Source organism: Salmo salar, chromosome ssa12 (genome assembly GCF_905237065.1).
Source record: "Salmo salar chromosome ssa12, Ssal_v3.1, whole genome shotgun sequence".
In the NCBI taxonomy this organism is placed as follows: domain Eukaryota; kingdom Metazoa; phylum Chordata; class Actinopteri; order Salmoniformes; family Salmonidae; genus Salmo; species Salmo salar.
In genome coordinates this window covers 20729557-20744561 of record NC_059453.1, presented here as the reverse complement: position 1 = coordinate 20744561, position 15005 = coordinate 20729557, and the positions used below count along the sequence as shown (strand labels likewise).

General features: G+C 47.3%; 1 protein-coding gene across 1 annotated transcript; it reads right to left on the bottom strand.

Moving 5' to 3' along the window:
- Window positions 1-4: 4 nt before the first annotated feature.
- On the bottom strand, window positions 5-14973 carry LOC101448032 (lysosomal alpha-mannosidase). The gene is made up of 23 exons (XM_014185044.2): window positions 14822-14973; window positions 14321-14423; window positions 13820-13993; window positions 12935-13128; window positions 12149-12281; window positions 11467-11612; window positions 7401-7600; window positions 7106-7226; window positions 6593-6671; window positions 6019-6128; window positions 5729-5836; window positions 5514-5630; window positions 4916-5356; window positions 4622-4719; window positions 2735-2855; window positions 2462-2580; window positions 2186-2287; window positions 1983-2070; window positions 1679-1759; window positions 1345-1569; window positions 984-1133; window positions 539-641; window positions 5-379 (listed from the first exon to the last, which is right to left on the bottom strand). The coding sequence occupies exons 1-23, from the start codon at window positions 14963-14965 to the stop codon at window positions 276-278; spliced, it is 3261 nt and encodes a 1086-aa protein (XP_014040519.2). The 5' UTR covers window positions 14966-14973; the 3' UTR covers window positions 5-275.
- Between the last annotated feature and the right edge of the window lie 32 nt (window positions 14974-15005).

The following is a 15005-nucleotide window of genomic DNA, read 5'->3' as shown; positions in this document are numbered from 1 at the left end:
AAAATGGCTTTGAAATACCAGAAAGGTTGTATTGGCACTGTAAAATTACAACATAAAGGAATTGTTCAGCGACTTCAAACAAGCTCTTTTCTAGGAGCTGTCAACTGAATTATGACCAGAAAATCCTGTTCATTTGATTCATGTACACAGACTCCAAATTATTTACAGCCGATCAAGGCAGTGAGTTCATAATTGTTAAACCACAGGTATTGGTTGATTGCTACTGCATTGCCGATTGATCATTGGCTAGTTCTGGAACGGAGGTTGGTGATTGACTATCTCTGCCTGACACGGAGCAGGAAGGTGCGTATCTCCATGGGCTTGAGGTTCACCTCCCACACAGAGGGGTCTCCCCCTCTCTTCGGCAGGGGCATCGCACCTGAGACAAACGGAGACAACAGGCATCAAGTTCTGTACAAAGGAATTGCTACAATAAAGCAGGCCAGCGGTCTTCACTCGTCCTAGAGGGCTGAGTAAGCAGACAGTTAAAGGAGTTTGTTAGACCTGTGTGATGCAGCCCTGATAAAGCCAAGTGTACCTGACTCCGCCTTCCAGTCCAGACGCGTCATCTCATCCTTCCACTGATTGGCTGACAGGTTCATCTCGGACACGCCCAGCACGTCCAGAGTGGAGAACAGCTTCTACAGAGAGTAGAGAATGGACCATCTGTTTAGCTTTCATGTTTTTAAAGTGGTTTGAAATGAATTAACATCACGTTGAGACAGGAATGTATAGTATTAGTAAAAGGTTTCACTTTATGGCTCGTATGTGTGGGACTTCTGAACCTGTAGGTTGACAGTTCATCTTGCTCTCCCTAGCCCGATACTGATGCTGCAGTCTGAGCAGCACTGTGTGTGTGTTCACCACTAACCTGACAGTGAGACTGAATGCTCCTTGCTCTCCTGGGCTTGCTGCTGGGGCTCCAGCCTTAGAACCACCGTCTCTGTATGGTGTGTGTATAAACAGTATTACATATCACTAACCTGCAGATTAACAGTAACAGGCTGGGAATGCTCCTTGCTCTCTGAGGCTTGGTACTGATGCTCCAGTCTGAGCAGCACTGAGTCCTGGTCCCACTGAGACACTGTCAACAGGTGAACAGCAGGGGGCAGCCCTGCCTGTAGCCCAGAGAACTGAGGTGGGAAGAGTTAAAAGTGACACACATTTCATCTGCAGGGCTGACAACTGTTTCTCAATCAGCCTCCTCCTTTCCTAGATTCCTCACATCTTTCTCAAAATCCATTGAAGAAGGCCTGAGGGGCAGAACCTTCTCCAATACGGTTGAGAAAGAGGCAAGGAGATAGGAGAACTTGAGAATCATTTGAGATGGGCTCTATCTCTCACCTCCAGTCTGGTACTAGGGTGCAGCTCTCCGTCGGTGAACGAGATGAGAGGCTGCAGTACCACTTCCTGTGCTAGGGGGCGGTGTGTGTCAGCGGCCGTGGCAGGGGGGCTGAGGGAGAGGAGGAGGCGACCACGGACCACCAAGCCTTCTGGGTAAATGTCAGACGTCTCGTTGAGGGGCTCACCTACACCCCGGACGTCATCGTACAGCAACCTGCGGTGGAGCTGGGGGTGATGGTGTGGGTCAGATGGGATAAACGTGAGGCACAAAGAGAGACAGGGTGTGGAGCCGGGGGAAAGAGGAGACAGGTGAAAAATGAGAGTCGTGTGTTACCATGATCTCCAGAGATCCATCCTGGATGCTGCCTCCTCCCTGAGAACGGTCCGTCACTACAGTCAGCTGGTCCTGGTCATCCTACACACACACACACACGATTTACTATTGTCAGATAATATCACGTAAACTTCACATGCATTTTTAAAACAGAGTGAAGAGAACAGGAGGGAGAGTCAGAGTTTTGAACCAGAAGGCTACCACAGAAAAAGGAACTGTAAGTGGGAAGAGGAAAAGAAAGTGCATGATCATGAGAGAAGGAAGAGAGTGTGGCAGACAGGGGTGTATGACCAATGAGACACACCTTAATGTAAGCTCTAGAGTTGATTGGATAGTAGTTGCCAGCAATTGGCTCAGACTGTTTCAGGTCCCACGTGGGTCGGTAGTCTTTCCTGTCAGAGACAGATATACTTGGCATTAGGGTGTATACTGTATGTGTCGGAATACAGTACTCCATGAACACATACTGATGCGTAGATTTGGGAAACACACACACAGGTTCCTCACCGTCTCTGCAGCACCTCTCTGCCATTAGAGTCGGTGTAGAAGACACCAGAGGAGTTGATGCTGCTGTCTAGACGACTTATCACCTCTTTACCCAGGTCATCACTGATGAGAGAGAGAACATGATACACTATAGTCTATGGTACAGGAATACTTTCTAGTCCGTTCAAGACTCATTCCATCTGCCAGACATTCACAGGTTGTCTCAATAACATGCCATTCTCCTTCCAGTGCATTATCTGTGACCAGGCCCCATGTGGCTCTGAGCCCTTTACTCACCCTATAGGCACCGGGCCTACAGTCCACTCCAGTTCCAGAGCCCTGCTGTCTGTGTAGAGACGGACCACCTGAGAGACCCAGGGACTAAACCACTGTCTCACCTCCTGCACCACAGAATTCTGATGGAGGAGGGGGGAGAAGGGGGTTAAGGCAGAGACAAGAAATTGTGAGATGACTGGAATGATTCTCTTGAACGTTTAGTGGGTCTTCTGCATATTGAATTATATTGAAACACAAGTAAATACACTACATGAAGTATAATGTAGTAGGAACCTGTAGTGTTTCTATCTTAGCTGTCTTGCTGATGATGAAGGGGGTGGAGGTGTTAGGTCTGAAGATGTAGGCCCCTGACATCTGAATACTGTCTGAGTTGTTACCATCGCTGGCGTTGTACCTGGAGAAACATACACAGAACAAAGATGACAGAACATCCCTCAATGTAACAATGCTAGAACAGTGAGAGTAAAGAAGAAGAAGGGAAGGATGGGGAGAGAGACTATGAGAGGGAGAAATAATTATGGAAGGGTATAGAGAATAGGAAGGAGTGGTAGAGAGAGAGGGAAGGGTAGAGGGAAATGGAGAGGTAGAGAGAGGGAAGGGTAGAGAGAGAGGGAAGGGTTGAGAGAAATGGAGAGGTAGAGAGAGGGAAGGGTAGAGGGAAATGGAGAGGTAGAGAGAGGGAAGGGTAGAGGGAAATGGAGAGGTAGAGAGAAATGGAGAGGTAGAGAGAGGGAAGGGTGGAGAGAGGGAAGGGTAGAGGGAAATGGAGAGGTAGAGAGAAATGGAGAGGTAGAGAGAGGGAAGGGTAGAGGGAAATGGAGAGGTAGAGAGAGGGAAGGGTAGAGGGAAATGGAGAGGTAGAGAGAGGGAAGGGTTGAGAGAAATGGAGAGGTAGAGAGAGGGAAGGGTTGAGAGAAATGGAGAGGTAGAGAGAGGGAAGGGTAGAGGGAAATGGAGAGGTAGAGAGAGGGAAGGGTAGAGAGAAATGGAGAGGTAGAGAGAGGGAAGGGTAGAGGGAAATGGAGAGGTAGAGAGAGGGAAGGGTAGAGGGAAATGGAGAGGTAGAGAGAGGGAAGGGTTGAGAGAAATGGAGAGGTAGAGAGAGGGAAGGGTTGAGAGAGGGAAGGGTAGAGAGAGGGAAGGGTAGAGAGAGGGAAGGGTTGAGAGAAATGGAGAGGTAGAGAGAGGGAAGGGTAGAGAGAGGGAAGGGTAGAGGGAAATGGAGAGGTAGAGAGAGGGAAGGGTAGAGGGAAATGGAGAGGTAGAGAGAGGGAAGGGTAGAGGGAAATGGAGAGGTAGAGAGAGGGAAGGGTAGAGGGAAATGGAGAGGTAGAGAGAGGGAAGGGTAGAGGGAAATGGAGAGGTAGAGAGAGGGAAGGGTAGAGGGAAATGGAGAGGTAGAGAGAGGGAAGGGTAGAGAGAAATGGAGAGGTAGCGAGAGAGGGAAGGGTAGAGGGAAATGGAGAGGTAGAGAGAGGGAAGGGTTGAGAGAAATGGAGAGGTAGAGAGAGGGAAGGGTTGAGAGAAATGGAGAGGTAGAGAGAGGGAAGGGTAGAGAGAGGGAAGGGTGGAGAGAGGGAAGGGTAGAGGGAAATGGAGAGGTAGAGAGAGGGAAGGGTAGAGAGAAATGGAGAGGTAGAGAGAGGGAAGGGTTGAGAGAAATGGAGAGGTAGCGAGAGGGAAGGGTGGAGAGAAATGGAGAGGTAGCGAGAGGGAAGGGTGGAGAGAGGGAAGGGTAGAGAGAGGGAAGGGTAGAGAGAAATGGAGAGGTAGAGAGAGGGAAGGGTAGAGAGAAATGGAGAGGTAGAGAGAAATGGAGAGGTAGAGAGAGGGAAGGGTAGAGAGAGGGAAGGGTAGAGAGAAATGGAGAGGTAGAGAGAGGGAAGGGTAGAGAGAAATGGAGAGGTAGAGAGAAATGGAGAGGTAGAGAGAGGGAAGGGTTGAGAGAGGGAAGGGTAGAGAGAAATGGAGAGGTAGAGAGAGGGAAGGGTAGAGAGAGGGAAGGGTAGAGAGAAATGGAGAGGTAGAGAGAGGGAAGGGTAGAGAGAGGGAAGGGTAGAGAGAAATGGAGAGGTAGAGAGAGGGAAGGGTTGAGAGAAATGGAGGTAGAGAGAGGGAAGGGTAGAGAGAGGGTAGAGGTAGAGAGTAAGTAGTACGGACCAGTAGAAGTTCTGTGACAGTTTGACAGTCTGTTGTGTCTCCAGGTTACTGAGGCTGCTGAGGAGACCCGTCTCTGGGTCAAAGGTCACCCTGAGAAACTAGAGGAGACACGTCAAAGTGACAGAACAGGTGACATCCAAACCTAAAAACCTAGATGCAATACTTTTCCAACTGACTTTATGCATTGATATGTCATCATTAATGGAGACATTATACATTTTGGAATATATCAATACATCAAATATTTGCTTTCATAGTAGAAAGTAAGTTTTTGTACAGCCATAAGACCCAGACCTTGTTCTGTATAGCCTTGGGAGCCCTGGGCAGTGGAGAGGACTGTGGAGATGGAGGGCCGTTCTGGAGCAGGGAGACAGAGGACTGTGGAGATGGAGGGCCGTTCTGGAGCAGGGAGACAGAGGACTGTGGAGATGGAGGGCCGTTCTGGAGCAGGGAGACAGAGGACTGTGGAGATGGAGGGCCGTACTGGAGCAGGGAGACAGAGGACTGTGGAGATGGAGGGCCGTTCTGGAGCAGGGAGACAGAGGACTGTGGAGATGGAGGGCCGTTCTGGAGCAGGGAGACAGAGGACTGTGGAGATGGAGGGCCGTTCTGGAGCAGGGAGACAGAGTAGGTGCTGTAGCCCAGGGGAGGGGCCTGAACCTGGAACAACAGCTCGTTGACAGCGTACCCCCTGTCCCTTCGCACCGCCGCTGTGGCCTGGGACACGGGGACCACCTGAGGGGAGGGGGGGGAATAGAGTGGGGGGGGTTACGGAACGCACAAACACACAAGTCGTACACAAAACGCAAATACACACACAATACATAACTGTCATAACAAAGGTTATTGAACAAATACATATGACAACCATTATCAGAACAGACAGACCAACCTGACTGTCCACAGCCTTGCCCTTAGCGTCTGAGATACTGTAGGTCGTCCCGTTCACTGGCAGTCTAACTGGCCAACTGACTGGGCGAGCTAGAGGGTTGTACACGTTCACTGAGAACTGACAGAGAAACATGGAAAAAGAGAGGAGGGGAATTTAACTTCACGGAACCAAAGAGGAATTGTGAGTGTGTGTGTGTGTGTGTGTGCCCGTGTTACCTTCTTGCTGGTCTCTGTGAGGGGACACACACTGATGTTGAGGTGTTCACAGTAAACACGAGGAGCAGGTGATCCACTCAGAGAGGATAGAGTGTTACTGACCAACACCTGGGACAGAGGGGATGAGAGAGAGAGGTTATACACACTGTACAGTAATATACCTTACACTAATGTGTCCTATAGTCCTCCACACAGCGGGGAGAGACAGATGGAGAGGCAATCATACACAGTTCATCTAACAAGAGAGACTGTATGGATCAATAGAAAGAACAGGCACACATGGTGGGTACCTGGCAGTGTGCCCAGCCGTTGGCCAGTCTCCTAGCGTAGTCGTTGGCAACGTGTTGCTTTTCCGTCCCGGATACGGCGTCGTGATGCTGAGCCACTGCCATGGCCTTCTCTACCAATCACAACACAGAACACTCCCCGTCAACCTCGCCGTCCTCTAATCAGCTTCAAGCTTATTAATAAGAAGGATGCTAGTATTAATAAGAAGGATGCTAGTATTAATAAGAAGGATGCTAGTATTAATAAGAAGGATGCTAGTATTAATAAGAAGGATGCTAGTATTAATAAGAAGGATGCTAGTGTTAATAAGAAGGATGCTAGTATTAATAAGAAGGATGCTAGTGTTAATAAGAAGGATGCTAGTATTAATAAGAAGGATGCTAGTATTAATAAGAAGGATGCTAGTATTAATAAGAAGGATGCTAGTATTAATAAGAAGGATGCTAGTATTAATAAGAAGGATGCTAGTATGGACATTGAAACAGAGTCTGACTGCCACTAGGCTTAGTCAACTCATGTAGTGACGATGAATTAGTGCACTTGAATGTGATGAAAGTGTGTACACTAGACACTTACTCAGGGTCTCACTGTCTCCAGCTCCAAAGGGACCTTTCCTTGAGATGGGACCACCAAAGACCTCCAGCTGATTACACGTCTGAAACCAGAGGGAGGAGAGGAATGATGCATTAACCAAGTCTCCAGACATGGCCTCAGTGTGGGACTACTGAACTGTCATCCCTGAGGGAATGCGTGCTGGCTTTGTATGAAAAATGTACAAGCTGTCAAATCCATGATTCCTCACCACCCTCTGGAAAGCTCATTGGAGAAGAGGCTCCAAGTCCCTCCCCTTCGACCTCCTCCTCTAACGAGGAGGAATCAATGGCCGCGTTTGACATAAAGCCAACTTTAAAGGCAAGTCGAGACTGCCTGAACTACAAATCACCTTACATCATCAATAACTGCTCAATATTACATGTAGATCAGTCAGTCAGTCAGTCACAACTTGTCCATGACACATCACGGTTTTGAGGCTCTCAAACACAGCGTGGCAGCTTTTCAGACAAAGCCATTGAGGTTTGAGTGGTGTACCTGCAGGTAGCTGTTGCTGATCCTCTCATAGCGTTTCAGGGCTGGACGGCTGGTGAAATATCCTGTCCAGAAGTCATGAGCTGAGTCAGCATAGGGGAAGAAATCATCCCTTTTCAGAGGCCTGACGGGGGTGGGGGGTGGGGGGGGGGGGGTGGGAGAGAGAAGATAGAGAAAACATTTAAATGACCTGTACATAATTTAAGGTAACAGAACATTGACTTCAGAGCCGTTACTCTGACTAGCTATACATAGTATAGTATAGTATTCTAAGAGAATCATATAGTTCATATAGTACCATGTGAGGTTAGCCCTGTGTAGCTCCTGTAGGTAACAGGAGGGTGTAGAGTAGAGAACATTGACTTCAGAGCCGTTACTCTGCTTCTGGTTGACGTAGCGAATGAGCTTGTCCAGGTTCTTATACCACAGGTTGGCGTTCTCATACTGGAAGTCTGACCCCATAGTCATTATGATGTGGTTGGTTTTATACACCAACGCCTGGTGCAGGGGAGAAGAGAGAGAAACAGTGTGTGTCTTATTATGACTAACCTGTGTGTGTGTGCGTGTGTGACCGACCTGTATGTGTGGGTCTCGTCTCCAACCTGTATGTGTGCGTCTCGTCTCTAACCTGTATGTGTGTCTCATCTCTAACCTGTATGTGTGGGTCTCGTCTCCAACCTGTATGTGTGCGTCTCGTCTCTAACCTGTATGTGGGTCTCATCTCCAACCTGTATGTGTGCGTCTCGTCTCTAACCTGTATGTGGGTCTCATCTCTAACCTGTATGTGTGGGTCTCGTCTCTAACCTGTATGTGTGGGTCTCGTCTCTAACCTGTATGTGTGTGTCTCGTCTCTAACCTGTATGTGTGGGTCTCGTCTCTAACCTGTATGTGTGCGTCTCGTCTCTAACCTGTATGTGTGCGTCTCGTCTCTAACCTGTATGTGTGCGTCTCGTCTCTAACCTGTATGTGTGGGTCTCGTCTCTAACCTGTATGTGTGCGTCTCGTCTCTAACCTGTATGTGTGCGTCTCGTCTCTAACCTGTATGTGTGCGTCTCGTCTCTAACCTGTATGTGTGCGTCTCGTCTCTAACCTGTATGTGTGGGTCTCGTCTCTAACCTGTATGTGTGGGTCTCATCTCTAACCTGTATGTGTGCGTCTCGTCTCTAACCTGTATGTGTGCGTCTCGTCTCTAACCTGTATGTGTGGGTCTCGTCTCTAACCTGTATGTGTGGGTCTCATCTCTAACCTGTATGTGTGCGTCTCGTCTCTAACCTGTATGTGTGGGTCTCGTCTCTAACCTGTATGTGTGTCTCATCTCTAACCTGTATGTGTGCGTCTCGTCTCTAACCTGTATGTGTGCGTCTCATCTCTAACCTGTATGTGTGTGTCTCATCTCTAACCTGTATGTGTGCGTCTCGTCTCTAACCTGTATGTGTGTCTCATCTTTAACCTGTATGTGTGTCTCATCTTTAACCTGTATGTGTGTGTCTCATCTCTAACCTGTATGTGTGCGTCTCATCTCTAACCTGTATGTGTGCGTCTCGTCTCTAACCTGTATGTGTGCGTCTCGTCTCTAACCTGTATGTGTGTCTCATCTTTAACCTGTATGTGTGTCTCATCTTTAACCTGTATGTGTGTCTCATCTTTAACCTGTATGTGTGGGTCTCATCTCTAACCTGTATGTGTGTCTCATCTTTAACCTGTAGGTGTGGGTCTCATCTCTAACCTGTAGGTGTGGGTCTCATCTCTAACCTGTATGTGTGTCTCATCTTTAACCTGTAGGTGTGGGTCTCATCTCTAACCTGTATGTGTGGGTCTCATCTCTAACCTGTATGTGTGCGTCTCGTCTCTAACATGTATGTGTGGGTCTCATCTCTAACCTGTATGTGTGCGTCTCGTCTCTAACCTGTATGTGTGCGTCTCATCTCTAACCTGTATGTGTGGGTCTCATCTCTAACCTGTATGTGTGGGTCTCATCTCTAACCTGTATGTGTGCGTCTCATCTCTAACCTGTATGTGTGCGTCTCATCTCTAACCTGTATGTGTGTCTCATCTCTAACCTGTATGTGTGTGTCTCATCTCTAACCTGTATGTGTGTGTCTCATCTCTAACCTGTATGTGTGTGTCTCATCTCTAACCTGTATGTGTGCGTCTCATCTCTAACCTGTATGTGTGTCTCATCTCTAACCTGTATGTGTGGGTCTCATCTCTAACCTGTATGTGTGTCTCATCTCTAACCTGTATGTGTGTGTCTCATCTCTAACCTGTATGTGCGTCTCATCTCTAACCTGTAGGTGTGGGTCTCATCTCTAACCTGTATGTGTGTCTCATCTCTAACCTGTATGTGTGGGTCTCATCTCTAACCTGTATGTGTGGGTCTCATCTCTAACCTGTATGTGTGCGTCTCGTCTCTAACATGTATGTGTGGGTCTCGTCTCTAACCTGTATGTGTGCGTCTCGTCTCTAACCTGTATGTGTGCGTCTCATCTCTAACCTGTATGTGTGTCTCATCTCTAACCTGTATGTGTGTCTCATCTTTAACCTGTATGTGTGTCTCATCTTTAACCTGTATGTGTGGGTCTCATCTCTAACCTGTATGTGTGTCTCATCTTTAACCTGTAGGTGTGGGTCTCATCTCTAACCTGTAGGTGTGGGTCTCATCTCTAACCTGTATGTGTGTCTCATCTTTAACCTGTAGGTGTGGGTCTCATCTCTAACCTGTATGTGTGGGTCTCATCTCTAACCTGTATGTGTGCGTCTCGTCTCTAACATGTATGTGTGGGTCTCATCTCTAACCTGTATGTGTGCGTCTCGTCTCTAACCTGTATGTGTGCGTCTCATCTCTAACCTGTATGTGTGGGTCTCATCTCTAACCTGTATGTGTGGGTCTCATCTCTAACCTGTATGTGTGCGTCTCATCTCTAACCTGTATGTGTGCGTCTCATCTCTAACCTGTATGTGTGTCTCATCTCTAACCTGTATGTGTGTGTCTCATCTCTAACCTGTATGTGTGTGTCTCATCTCTAACCTGTATGTGTGTGTCTCATCTCTAACCTGTATGTGTGCGTCTCATCTCTAACCTGTATGTGTGTCTCATCTCTAACCTGTATGTGTGGGTCTCATCTCTAACCTGTATGTGTGTCTCATCTCTAACCTGTATGTGTGTGTCTCATCTCTAACCTGTATGTGCGTCTCATCTCTAACCTGTAGGTGTGGGTCTCATCTCTAACCTGTATGTGTGTCTCATCTCTAACCTGTATGTGTGGGTCTCATCTCTAACCTGTATGTGTGGGTCTCATCTCTAACCTGTATGTGTGCGTCTCGTCTCTAACATGTATGTGTGGGTCTCGTCTCTAACCTGTATGTGTGCGTCTCGTCTCTAACCTGTATGTGTGCGTCTCATCTCTAACCTGTATGTGTGTCTCATCTCTAACCTGTATGTGTGCGTCTCGTCTCTAACCTGTATGTGTGGGTCTCATCTCTAACCTGTATGTGTGGGTCTCATCTCTAACCTGTATGTGTGGGTCTCATCTCTAACCTGTATGTGTGCGTCTCATCTCTAACCTGTATGTGTGTCTCATCTCTAACCTGTATGTGTGTGTCTCATCTCTAACCTGTATGTGTGTGTCTCATCTCTAACCTGTATGTGTGTGTCTCATCTCTAACCTGTATGTGTGTGTCTCATCTCTAACCTGTATGTGTGTGTCTCATCTCTAACCTGTATGTGTGCGTCTCATCTCTAACCTGTATGTGTGTCTCATCTCTAACCTGTATGTGTGGGTCTCATCTCTAACCTGTATGTGTGTCTCATCTCTAACCTGTATGTGTGTGTCTCATCTCTAACCTGTATGTGTGGGTCTCGTCTCTAACCTGTATGTGTGCGTCTCATCTCTAACCTGTATGTGTGTGTCTCGTCTCTAACCTGTATGTGTGGGTCTCATCTCTAACCTGTATGTGTGCGTCTCGTCTCTAACCTGTATGTGTGGGTCTCATCTCTAACCTGTATGTGTGCGTCTCGTCTCTAACCTGTATGTGTGCGTCTCGTCTCTAACCTGTATGTGTGCGTCTCGTCTCTAACCTGTATGTGTGTGTCTCATCTCTAACCTGTATGTGTGCGTCTCATCTCTAACCTGTATGTGTGCGTCTCGTCTCTAACCTGTATGTGTGCGTCTCATCTCTAACCTGTATGTGTGCGTCTCGTCTCTAACCTGTATGTGTGCGTCTCGTCTCTAACCTGTATGTGTGCGTCTCATCTCTAACCTGTATGTGTGTGTCTCATCTCTAACCTGTATGTGTGCGTCTCATCTCTAACCTGTATGTGTGCGTCTCGTCTCTAACCTGTATGTGTGCGTCTCATCTCTAACCTGTCCCTGTGCGATGTGGAGGAACCTGGTCACCACATCGTCAACATTATAGTCCTCCAGATCAGGGTCGTCTCTGATTGGTGGATCGTCACATGACTGGTCCCAACAGAAGCCCTCCGGAGGGTTGTACCCGTTAGGGAGGATACCTGGAGGAGAGGGGGCTGGGTTAGGCTACTGGGGTGCTAGGGGTCAGGGTTCATAGGTGGGAGGTCAGGTCAGGATTGATCACATGACTGGTCTCAACAGAAGCCGTCGGGAGGGTCGTACCTGTTAGGGAAGATCCCTATGGGAGAGGGAGCTAGGTTAGGCTACAGCGGTGGCTAGGGGTCAGAGGTCAGGGGTTGAAGGTGAGGTCAGTATTGATGAGGGGAGAGGGGTTTTGTCTAGAAGGGATACAGCTTTCATCAAAATTGACTTTTCGTAGCAGGTTAGGAGAATTTACACTTTTGACACAAGCTGTATCCCATCTAAACATTGACCGGGGAGACTGATGTTAGACTATAGACTACACTTGAGTGGGGAGAGAGGACAGATGTTAGTGCTGAAAGGGAAAGAGTAATATTGATGAAGAAAATGGGATATCCCAGGTCTATTGTAAAAACTGAATAGGTTGTAAGCAATATGACGCGACTACGTGAAGCTGTTGCTATATTGCTAGAGGTTGAAGGTCAAAGGTCAGTACCAGTGAAGAGGTCAGCCATAGGGGGGGTGAGGCTCTCGCTGGCCCTCCACAACATCTCCTGTTCCCTGGCTACCATCCTCCTTTTACGATCCTGGTAGTCCAGACGACCAAAGAAGAAGCCGTCATAACCCATCTAGAACAGAGAGAACCATCAGTCAATACAATACACACACAAAAAAGCATGGTTTCATGTCACATACACCGGGTAGGTGCAGTGAAATGTGTTGTTTTACAGGGTCATCCATGGTAGTATGGCGCCGCCTGGAGCAAATTAGAGTTAAGTGCCTTCTAAATGTTTTACCTTCTCGGCTCGGGTATTCAAACCAGCAACCTTTAGGTTACTGGACCAATGTTCAACGCTAACCGCTAGGCTACCTGCCACCCATTCAATACAATAAATACATGAAGGATTCTAATCGTCCCTCTGACCTTTCAACTGAATGGAAAGATGAGGGAGACTCATGCCGTCTCGTGTTATTTCTGACTTGGAAAACTTTTGAGTAAATTTGTTTTGCCCCACTTCTATTCCCAACTTGGGAGCTCACAAGAACCTTATGACACTGACAACCTTTCAACAGACGATAGTCTTGGATGGTTGTACTATATCTATTCAGACAATGGATTTAGACATGATGGAAAAAGGACTGGAAGATATCTACCTGGGCAAGAATAGACAGAGAAAGGCTGACAGACAGGATATTGTGTGGTAGAAAAAAGACAGGAGATTGTGGGTTGTGTTCAGTAATAAGAAACATTACTGTGTGCACTAATGAATACAACCCTTACCTGTGCGAACATGGAGGCGTGCTCGCGGGCGTGCCCGAAGGGGTCGATGTGCCAGGCGACGCGGGGGCGACCGCAGTGTCCGAACGTGTCGTTGAGGAACCGCAGGCCCATGGTCATCTGGTCTATGACTGCACTGTAGTGGGTGGTTGCCTCGTCACTCATACACCAGCCCCCGTTCACAAACTCCAACCGCCCTGAGAGGAGGGAGGGGGAGGGAGACAAAAGTGATAACAGCAGTAAAGATTTTTAACGTAATATGACTTAATCACAGGTTAAAGGGGTTATAACTGTTTATATGCAATTTACATCTGTTCAATAACACCACCAATAGCAGTCACACACAGAAATGCTTTATCACACTGCTATAACACCTACATCCCTTCTCTCATTAACACTGCTATAACACCTACATCCATTCTCTCATTAACACTGCTATAACACCTACATCCCTTCTCTCATTAACACTGCTATAACACCTACATCCATTCTCTCATTAACACTGCTATAACACCTACATCCCTTCTCTCATTAACACTGCTATACACCTACATCCCTTCTCTCATTAACACTGCTATAACACCTACATCCCTTCTCTCATTAACACTGCTATAACACCTACATCCCTTCTCTCATTAACACTGCTATAACACCTACATCCCTTCTCTCATTAACACTCCTATAACACCTACATCCCTTCTCTCATTAACACTGCTATAACACCTACATCCCTTCTCTCATTAACACTGCTATAACACCTACATCCCTTCTCTCATTAACCTGCTGTCTGACTGGCTCCTTCACCAGCAGTAGAAGGCGGACTCTACCGCTTTATAACTTCTCCCTGACATGTTTTATAAAGGCTCTATAACCCCTCTCTGGCCTCACCCTCATTGACTAGCTGTTTGACAGTGTTCTGCATGTCATCAGTCTGTTGTTTCCACCAGCGGTAGAAGAAGGCTGTCTCAACGTAGATGAAGCGTCTGTCAGGGTTCTTCAGCAGCTGGTCCACCACAGAGTCCAGAATGTACTGCACCCCCGCGTGCTGGATGTCATTACGGTCTGGAACGACGACAGGCAGGTTACATACACAGGTTAGACACACACACACACACACTAACGTGATAACACATATGCACACATGATACAACATCTATCATGTGGTTCACATCCACACACACACCCACCCAGTCATGAGGTCTGTAAAACCATGTGATTCTAGGTTATTGTAGGTGTTATGTATGCCTATAATAAAGTATAATAAAAGCCTCACAACTATGGTTTAAACAATGTGTCAGTTTAACTTTTAACTATACCACCTTGACCTATGACATAGCTGTTTATGAGTGTGTAGATGTGAGCCACATGATAGATGGGGGGGATACAGACCTCCATAAAAGTATTGGTCCACGGTCTTGAGCCAGCCGACGTCGTCGTGGGTGTGGGGGACCAGGTGGACGTTCAACATCCCAGGCTTGGTAGCATGACATGACTAGGATGTGTAGTACACACAATGAGAAAATAATAAGGGATTTTAGCTGGTGGCCTAATGTTATGGGAAGGAGAGAGGCATATCAGAGGCTACTTAGCTTTACAAAAATGGTAAAGTTGTAATTGTAATTTAATTAAACCACCAATGATAACAGTGCAAGACCATCCTTAGTGCAAGACTGGCTAGATCGAATGGGATTTGTAGCTTGCATTTCACGTTTTATGTGCCAGGAATATAACTTCTGCTGCTGTGTTCTCTACACGAAAATGAAAGTGTTTGAAATCGGCTAAACCTTGAAACAGTGAAGAAGTTCATCAAAGCTGCTATACCAAAACAAGGTTTAAGTGTTTCAGTCGCGTTTTTATTCACCACAATAGGGATAGGAACTATAGACGTACCTTGTATCCACATGTAGGACTTTCTTGGGGTGTTTGACGGACGGGAAAGCACCAAACGCCGCTTTGAAATAATAACAGGAGGAAGACAAACGGTGTAGACACCGGAGTCGCCATCTTGGAAAACAGCCACGAGTCATGTGACATTTGTTTATGTATCGTTCCTATCATGTGACTTCCCCCAGAC